The sequence below is a fragment of the Trichechus manatus genome, unplaced genomic scaffold (assembly GCF_000243295.1).
Source record: "Trichechus manatus latirostris isolate Lorelei unplaced genomic scaffold, TriManLat1.0 scaffold00122, whole genome shotgun sequence".
NCBI classification, from domain to species: domain Eukaryota; kingdom Metazoa; phylum Chordata; class Mammalia; order Sirenia; family Trichechidae; genus Trichechus; species Trichechus manatus.
In genome coordinates, this window is record NW_004444058.1 from 4,718,094 (window position 1) to 4,727,609 (window position 9,516).

Below are 9,516 nucleotides of genomic sequence, written 5' to 3' on the forward strand. Positions count from 1 at the left end.
ATGCATGGTCGTGTGTGCTGGGCTTCTCCCGCTGAGTGAGGCGGGGAGGCTTTCTGTGCGGTGGTGGCCACATCTTTGCCTCCCTACTGCCGAGCCGTGTCCCTGTGTTGGTCTCTGTCCACCAAGTGATGGGTGCTGTGGATGTGCGCGAACGATGCTCTGTGTGGATGTGTGTCCTCACTTTTCCCAGGCAGATGTGCGGAATCGGGTGGCCGGGTTGGGCGACTCCCTGCTCTCTGCAGTGGCCGCCCCTCTCCCGTCCCCACCGTAGCCTCTCCAGCACTTGGAGCTGGTCTCTTTCAGTTGCACTTGTGGGTGTGGTGGCATCTCATGTGGCTTCAGTGTGCGCTTCCTGAATGACTTGACGGTGTGAGCGTCTCTGCACGCTCCTGGGCCGTTGGGCACCTCCTTTTTAATGTCTGTCTTTTAACTACATCAGGCTGGGATTGCACAGAGGCACGTGCATGGCCTGCTGGTGGTTGAGGGACCCTTCGCGATGAGGGGAGCTGGCCTTGAGCTTAGCTCTGGGGACCTCGGGCAGGATAGAATGAGTGGCTTGTAGGGTTTGCAGCACAGGCCCCCGAATGGGTCCTGAGCCTGGGTGCTGTTCTCCTTGGCCTGGCTGGGGCCCTGGAGCAGTGGCTCCGACGGGGAGTATGTTCAGTTCATGTGTGGCCTTGGGAAGCACCCGCTGTCCCCGCTACACCCCACTAGCCGTTGAGATTCTTGGCAGAAGAGGGGCTCTCGGTAGAACCAAGGTGGGTATGGTGGCCTCCCCCCTGCGTCCCTGCATGTGTTTCTCCGTGTCCTGCATCCCCCCCCACAGCCTGTGGAATGAGGTCTCCCAGGATCCCGCTGCCTACTTGCCCGCCCTCCATGTGCATGGCCACCTGTCCCTGCGTCTGGCAGTGCTCCTGTCACTCCCGTCACCCAGTGGGCACTGAGACCCTGTCCTGTCCTTGTGTCCCTGTTCATCTGAGGGGGGTCCCAGAGTGGAACTCAGGCTGGTGGCCGGGTGGAGGTCATCCCACCCTTGTCCTGCCCATGCCACAGGGCGCCTTTGTCCACCAGCCTGTTCTCCGTGTGGGGACCGAGGACACCCCAAGCCAGGCCTGGCAGCTGCCCTGGCATTGACGTTCTCCTAGGGGGACAGCAGTGCAGACATGAGTGGTGCAGGGGGCCTGAGACCAGGGGAGAGGCGTTCATGTGCAGAGATGGAGGAGGGGGAGGGCATGTGCCACATGGGTGAGGATGGTGGGGGCAGGAGGGGCCTGGGGGGCAAGTGGGGGCATCTTGATGAGAAAACATGGTGGGTAGGTTAGTGGAGACTAGTGGGAGCAGGGGGTACATTTGGGCTGGTATGGGGGCTGAGGGTGTGGTGGTGACAAGCTGGGATCCCCGAGCCTGGGTTGGCTGCTGTGGTAGCGGTAGTGAGGGAGCTCCTCTGTCTATGTCCATGTGCACTCTCAATCCTGCTGGAAGCTGAGTCTCAACAGCTGAAGCTGAAAGGAAAATTTTTAGCTTTTTAGTGTGTTTTCTTCTGGCATTTAGAAGTTAACCAGCACCCCCAGTGCAGGAACAGATGCCTCTGATGCACCATTGTGGGGTGGGTGGGCGTCAGGGGGCAGCACCCCCTTCTCAGCCCTGGACCCCTGGACTCCCTGGCTCTGGCCCCTCCCCCTGCAAGTTCAGAAGGACGAGTGAGGCCTGGCCTGAGAGACCGTGTTGCCAAAGCCCTGCCTTTGCAGAGCTTGGCAGGGTATGGCATGGTCCTGCTCCTGGGATCCCCTTCCTGGGTCCTCCTGTTGCTCGCTGTTTGCCCCCACTGCAGCCCCCCAGCAGCTGTTGGACCACGGGGCCCCATCTGCACGGCCTGGAGGTGCGTGCCCCGTGTCCTGAGCCTGCTGTCCCCATGTCCGCACTGACATCTCTCTGCTCTCTTCTAGGACTCTGTCTCACTGAGACCGTCGATCCGCTTCCAGGGCAGCCAAGGGGTGAGTCCTCCTTGATTGCACCCAGGCATGTGGGCCACAGGCCAGGGGCATGCCATCTATCCTGGATGCTATGGGTGGGATGTCCAGTGTCGGCGTTGTCCCGGGGCCCAAGGCCGCGGAGAGCCAAGAGGGGGTGTCTGCTGCTGTAGGGGCACCCTGATCCAGGGAAGCCCTGGGGACAGATTGGTGTACTTGTGACCACCAGGCTGGGCTGCAGATCTGTCTGGAGTGGTCCAGGTTCCCAGCGATGGAGGGCAGGGCAGGGGTGGGTTGTAGGCCTCCGGGACCATGTAGATGAGTCCATGCTGTGCCTTTTGGATCAGCAGTTCCAGGAGGTGGGGCCTAGGTACGGTAACTGGGGTGGGGAGGTGGGTGCACTCTCGGTTGGGAACACCACTGGGGCTGTGGCAGGAATGGTCACCATCTGAAACCCTGCTTGACCTGTAGCTGCCACTGGCTGGTCCCAGCCTCAGCTAGGGCCAGAGGCTGATGGGAATTAGTCACCAAGAAGGAGAGCCCAGAGGTGCCCATCCCTTGGCCGTGAGATGTCACTGGGCTTGCAGGGGTGAAGGCGGCCCTGCCCGCCTGCTATGGCTGCAGATGCTCCTGGTGTGGGGCCCAGGGCTTCTGGTCTGCTGGGGAGTTAGAACTGAGTCTCACTCAGCGCCAGGCAGGTCCCACCCAGGCTGGGTCATGGTGGGGACCAACCTGCATGGCCCACAGCCAGAACGTACCACAGCAGGTGGAGAGGTCAGGGATGGACAGTGGGCACGGGACATGGTCAATGAATGGGAGGGAGGAGCCAGGGTGACAGGATCTGAGCTAGTGGGAGGGCTGAGCCCAAGGTCTAGCCAGGCAGGGGTGCTGGGTCCTCTATAGCGTCTCCAGCCTTGGAGGCGGTGGCGCAGAGGGGGTGCTGGTCTCAGTTCTGCTTCACTTTCTGCGAGTCTTAACCACCACCCCACTGCTGGCTAGGTGCTTCTCAGTGCTCGAGCCCAGAGAGGTGGGATGTCCCGTTGGCCCCTGTGGTATTTGTAGCAGGGACATTGGAGACTGCCCAAGACAGCCTCCACAGAGGGTGGCTGGGCTAGGTCCACCGTGTGCCTAGTGAGGGGCAGCCAAGACCTTGGGGTTGGTGGAGCCTGCCCAGTCCATGTTTGGGTGCAGGAGGAGGAGGGCAGTGCTTCGCTTCTAGAAATTATGTTACTCACGTTCTAACGGTGCTCCTTAGAAAGGTGTATTTTATTTTTCCGGAAGATCATTGGGAAATACAAATAACAAAGAAAACAAACCTGACTTGAAAACCGCCCTGACCCAAGCAGACAGGTGCTGCATCTGGTATTCTCTAACATTTTTAGCTTAGCCCACAGCCGCTGCTCCCCCCAACATTTCTGTCCCCAACTCCCTCCTCTGCCCCCCTAGGACTTAATTTGTCTCTTCAAAGCCCCCCTTCCCCCACACCACGAGCCCCCAGGCAGGGTGGTGGGGCTGTTCAAAGGAGAGGGCTTGAAGAGCTCAGGCCTGAGTTGGTTGGCCTGGGCGTGGGACAGAGCCTTTTAGGAGCGGCTCAGGTGCGGCACCGTTGGCCCTTCTAGGTCTCCTGCAGCTCGGCCAGGTATCCGGAACCAGGCAGAGATACGGCCATGATGAGCCTGCTTACTGCTCAGGCCTGTGTGTCTGTCTGTAAAACAGACACACGTTCTGGTTTATAGTGACTCCCACACCCCACTGTAACCTAGGGAGGGGCTGACGTCAGATGCTCACAGATCTGCCATATAGGCCCCCAATGGAATAGATCCACACAGTAGAAGAGGATCACAGGTCCCCCCACACACACACCCTTGGCGCACCTCTGCTCCCCTCAGCTAAGGGAAGGGAGAAGGTGCTACAGGTAGACTGGAGCCCTGTGTGCAGAGGTGAAGAGACAGGATCAAAGAAAGAGCAGAAAGCTGCTCCTGCGGACCTCAGCTCACTCACGCTCCTGTGGGGTCTCCAGGCCCCCACGCTCCCTGCGTCCTGAATAATTCCGTGTCTGAGTCAGGCTAAACCACGAGGCTGCCACAGATGCGTCTCCCAGCTCTCCTGCATTGGATTGGAAACCTGAGCTCCAGCATCTAGGCAGCGCATCTCCAGTTACTTCTGATTGTTGAGAACAGTCACATCTGGAGGGCCGCACAGGACAGGGCAGGGCGGCCAGTGTGTCTGCCAAGGAGGATCTCATCTGCACCCACCATGCAGGGTGGGGTCTGCAGATAGTGTCTGTGTGATAATGCATGAGCGTGTGTGGGTGCATCAGTGGGTGTGCACATGCATGAATGTGTGAGTCTGTATGTGTGTGCACTTGTGTGTGCGTGCGTGTGTGCACGCATGTGTCTGTGTGTGTAGTGGCTCTAGCCCCGAGGCGAGTCCTTGAAGGCCTTTGGGGGTGAGTTTGGGGTTTCTGTTGCTGAATGTGAGTGGGCCAGCAGTCTCTCCTTACAGAGGGACATGCATGTGTTTGGGTCAGACTGAGCTGGCTGAGGCAGGTGGCTGGGTGGGGCTGCGTGTGCATCATCGGGACAGATGGGGACACCTGCCCAGTGGGGCCTTGTGAGGGCCAAGATGCCCATGTGTACGGACCCTGCGGCCTTGGCTCCAGCTCACGCTCAAGCTCAGAAAGGCTGGGTTCACCCACTGTGGTCAGTGCCATGGTGCAGGCCGTCAGTCTGCTGAGGGGGGCCAGGCTCAGGCTACATGCACCCCTAGTACGTCTGCTGGACTGGGACGAGCTGGTGCACCAAGCCCAGCCAGGATCATGGTGTCAAGGGTCACCTGGTGATGGGAGATAATCTGAAGGGAGACAACTGCATGCTCCCTGTGAAGGGGGTACAGGTGGTGACAAGCCTCCCCTAGGTGACAAGTCCCCCTGCCTCCCCTGCCTGCAGCACATCTGTGTCCCTCAGCCCGACTGCCCCTCCGAGGCCCGAACCTTCTCTTTTTACCTCTCCAACATCGGCCGTGACAGCCCGCAGGGCAGCTTCGACTGTGTGCAGCAGTACCAGTCCAGGTGAGTCAACTCACCCTGCCCCCCACCCCACCCCACCCCACCCCACCCTGAGTTCAGCAGTACTGTCCAGGAGAGCCAGCCCACCCCGCCCCACCCCCACCCCCTCTAGGACCGACCCTTCACGGGTCCTATCAGAGCTTGTCAAAGGGGCGGCTCTGAGCCCCAGCCCGGACCCTAGGGTTCCCTGCTTCTCTAGGGGAGGCTGTGCCCTGTGGGGCCCATCCCCTCCACGCCCGAGGGCAGCCCAGCCCCAGCCCTTGCCGTGTCTCACAGCCCTGGGGACGTCCACTTGGACTGCCTGGGCAGCATCCAGGACAAGATCACAGTGTGCGCCACTGACGACTCCTACCAGAAGGCACGGCAGAGCCTGGCACAGGCCGAGGAGGAGACGCGGAGCCGCAGTGCAATTGTCATCAAGCCGGGTGGCCGATACCTGGGTAAGGAGGGGTGGGTGGGGGCGGGGGCCAGAAATCTAAGAGGGAGGAATGGGGTGGCCAGAGTGTCAGCCTGGAGCAGCATCTGGGTCCTGTGCCTCTGGACCCCAGAACACAGTGGGCCCAATACATCAAGAAGTTCCCACTCAGGATCCCTTCCTGCCTGTGCCCTGGGGGTTTGCGCGTGCAGGGGACAGACTCAGTGCCAGCGTGGGCAGCCAGGAAGATCTGATCTTCCTTGGCCATCCCCTCGCCCACCCCTACCAGGCCCTGTTGCCCTCAAGGCGCAGACCGGGGGCAGATGGGCTGGGTAGGAGGTCGATCTCCTGCCCCTGGAGAGGCTCTGAGACTTGGCTGCTTGGAAACAGTTTCCATGAAGCTAAGAAACAGTGTACAGGTGGAGTGGAGTGTGTGTGTGTGCGTGCGTGCGTGTGTCTGCGTGTGTGTGTGCATGTGCACGTGGCCCGAGCAAGGAGCTGGCTGAGCTCTGGCTGGGGGGGAAGGGCGTCCGAGGGGCTCAGGACAGCTTTGTTCAGGGAGAACCAGGGTGGTGGTGTGAGGGTTTCTTTGTAAGAGAACTAGGGGATTTCCAGGCCTCTTTGCCCCTAAGCAGGCATCTGACTCTGTTTGCACCCATGTAGGGGGGTACCAAGCTGCCTGCTCTCCACAGTTCCAAGCACCCACGTTTGCTGGAGCCTTGGCTGGGCTGGTGGGGAGGGTGGCCCGCACCCCAGGGCCCTCAGAGCAGCTCTGTGGTTGCCCTGATGTCACGAAACACTGAAGAGGGAGGGTGGGGTGGGGTGGGGTGGGGTGGGGTGGGCAGCCCAGGTCAGCACCCTGGCCTTGGAGGTGTCTGTCTCCTGTGGGTCGAGGACCCCTTTTTAACATCATAGGGGCTCATACTACTCTCCCATTCCCCTCCCCACTGCAAGGGCTGGGCATTTGAGGGCTGGGACTTGGGCCACCATGGCAAAATCATCCAGACCCTAAGCAGTCATGTCACCCATGCATCATGTGCACATTACACATACGTCATATGTCACGTGTGCGGGAGTGCCTGTGTGCTGAGTGTGCTATATTCCATCACCAGGTGGTGGTCTCACCCTTGGGGCCCCCCACTCAGCACCCTTCCCCAATATGACACCATGTGGAAGGTGCTGCCCCCATGCCTCTCCCCTGACCCAGCTCTGGCTTTCGTTTCAGGCAAAAAGGTTCATTTCCGGAAGCCAGCCCCGGGGCCAACAGATGCTGTGCCCTCCCGGAAGCGGGCCACCCCTGTCAACCCAGCCAGCGCCCTCAAGAAGGGCAGTAGCGGGGGGAGTGGTGGGGGGGTCTCCCAGAGGCCCTTCCGTGACCGGGTGCTGCACCTCCTGGCGCTGAGGCCCTACAGGAAGGCTGAGCTGCTGCTGCGGCTGCAGAGGGATGGGCTGTCACAGCCAGACAAGGACGCGCTGGACGGCATTCTCCAGCAGGTGTGGGGGGACAGGGGGACATACTGGACGGCCTCCTCCAGCAGGTGTGGGGGGATACAGGGACATGCTAGATGGCCTCCTCTAACAGTTGTGGGGGACACGGGGACGCGCTAGACGGCCTCCTCCAGCAGATATAGGGGTACATGGGGATGTGCTGGACGGCTTTCTCCAGCAAGTGCAGGGGGACATGGGGATGTGCTAGATGGCCTCCTCCAGCAGGTGTGGGGGATACAGGGATGGGGACATGCTGGATGGCCTCCTCCAGCAGATGTGGAGGCACACAGAGACGTGCTAGACAGCCTCTTCAGCAGGTGTAGGGGGACACGGGGATGTGCTGGACGGCCTCCTCCAGCAGGTGTGGGGGGATACTCCAGCAGGTGTTGGGGGATACGGGGATGGGGACATGCTAGATGGCCTCCTCCAGCAGGTGTGGGGGGACACAGGGCCGGGACGCACTGGATGGTCTCCTCCAGCAGGTATGGGAGGGGCAGGGACGTGCTGGACAGCCGATGTGGGGGACAGCCTCTTCTTGCAGGGGCAGGGGTATGTGGGGCAGGGTGGAGGGCTGCAGAGGGGTGGGGGGGCTGAAAGGCAGCATGTGGGGGTGCCTCCATGGGCCTTTCTGCCGGGACATGACATCTGCATCACAGCCACGCACGATGGTGGCCACCCAGCATGAGGATGGAGACGGTCATCACAGAGGGCTTCTCAGGAACGCCGCCTGTGGAACCATGTACCTGAATCAGGATGCCTCTCTGTGGACTGGGGCGAGGGCTCTGTGTCTTGGGCTCGCAGGTTGCCCTTTGTGGCGGGTGTGCTCATCTCTGCAGAACAGGCGACTTATGGACGCAGAGAACAGATGGTGCTCACCAGGGCCTGGGAGCGGGGCCCTGCTGCTTCCCACCTCCCACATGCCAGGTTCACAGTGACACCTCCTGTAGCAGAAAGCCCATGCCCAGGCTCGTTACACGGACACCGTTACATGGGCTTATTCACATGCCAGTGCATGAATGCAGTTACACGCCATTACATGGATGCAGTTACCCACCATTACATGGATGCTGTTACATGGGTACTGTTGGGACCTGGTACATGGATGCCTCTTAGAGGCTGGTCCCCTGAGAAGCCGCCCTGTCCTGGGATGATGCCCACCTGTGTTGGGACCCTGGGTGCAGACGGCAGTGCCTGTGGAGCTGCGGCTGTGCCGCCTCTGCCTGCGTGTGGGGTTTATCTGGAGCCCAGCGTCCTGCAGGTGGGGAGCAAGTGATGAGGCCCCAGCTTCTGGCCCTGAGCAGCCGTCTACCCTGGAGGTCAGAGCTGGCAACCCACGTGGCTCCGTGGCCCAGAGTATTCTTTGTCAGAGGGTGTGCAGAACGTCTAGAAACAGGCCCAGTGAGACATCATGGGTGTGTCCTGTGGGGGTATTGGTGGCTCCACCCCAGGAGCTCTGCAGACGCCGAGAGCCACCTGTGCCGGTGGAGAGACCAAAGTGGGGCTGGCGGCTGGAGTCGCTGAAGGGCCCAAGGAGCTGTCCCAGCACATACAGACATGGAGGCCGCTCGTGCCCTCCTGCTGGCCTCTCCAGTTTGCTCTCATCCTGTTTGTTCCCTGGAGAGAGGAGACACGCGAGCACCCATGCTTTTGCCCTCAGCAGCTTGGGACAGTGGAGACCAGCCCTTTGACCCCGCCAGAGCTGGCCTCATGATGTCCTGGGATGCTGGGTGCTGGCAAGGGCTGAGTGGGTGGAGCCTGGGGGGGTGCAACATGGCCTGCTCACCCTGCTGGCCTCCCTGCCTGTCCCCTGTATGCTTGTCCCAGTGGTGGTGGGGTGGCAGAGGGGAGTGGTTGGCCATTACGCAGAGGGGAGTGGTTGGCCTGTCCAAGTCACCAGGCTGCGTGTCGCCCAGGCCTCTCTTTGAGAGTGTCCAGCTGAGTGTGGAATGGACATGGGGGTTGGGAAGTACATGGGCCCTGTGAGGGAGCTGGGAGCATGTTGGTAGAGTGAGTGCACTGCTGGCCGTAGGGCGAGGCCTGCTGAGCCTCCTCGGGAAGCCATCCTGCTGCATGGTGCCTCAGTGCAGGGAGGCCGGGACCTCGTTTTGCTCCCTGGAGGCGCCCCCTGGAGGAGGACGGCCGAGCACACAGCCCAGTCATACTCTGGAATGCCACTCGGCCTGAAAGACGTGCCTGGGGGCAGCAGCAGTGGGGGCCCATCCTCAGGAAACAGCGTTGGTGGGAAACATCGCTGCAAGGTGCACACTACTGGTTGCTTGGGGCCTCGAGGCTACCCTGGCAGGCTCCCGGCTCGCTGCAGTCCCCTCAGTGCAGATGGTCACTTCCTCCTTTGCACGGCCTTGGCACCCACTCAGTGTCCTGTTCTCAGTGAGCGCAGGCTCAGTCGGCTTCGAAGTGTGGGCTCAGGCCTGGCCCTGGGACCAGGATGGGTGACAGTTTAAGATGGAGACCGCAACCCCCTCTGGGAGCCAGCCTGGGTTGCCATCCACCTCCACCAGCGTGTGTGTGTGTGTGTGTGTGTGTGTGTGTGTGTGTGTGTGTGTGTGTGTGTGTGT

General features: G+C 61.0%; 1 protein-coding gene across 1 annotated transcript in view; it reads left to right on the forward strand.

The window, feature by feature from the left end:
- Positions 1–9,516, forward strand: part of ELL (elongation factor for RNA polymerase II) — a 38,754-nt gene that overhangs the window by 18,613 nt on the left and 10,625 nt on the right. Inside the window, exons 2-5 of the mRNA XM_023738747.1 lie at positions 1,947–1,994; positions 4,919–5,040; positions 5,314–5,477; positions 6,678–6,946. Of these exons, the coding sequence (XP_023594515.1) occupies positions 1,947–1,994; positions 4,919–5,040; positions 5,314–5,477; positions 6,678–6,946 (603 nt within the window). The remainder of the gene's footprint in view (positions 1–1,946; positions 1,995–4,918; positions 5,041–5,313; positions 5,478–6,677; positions 6,947–9,516) is intronic.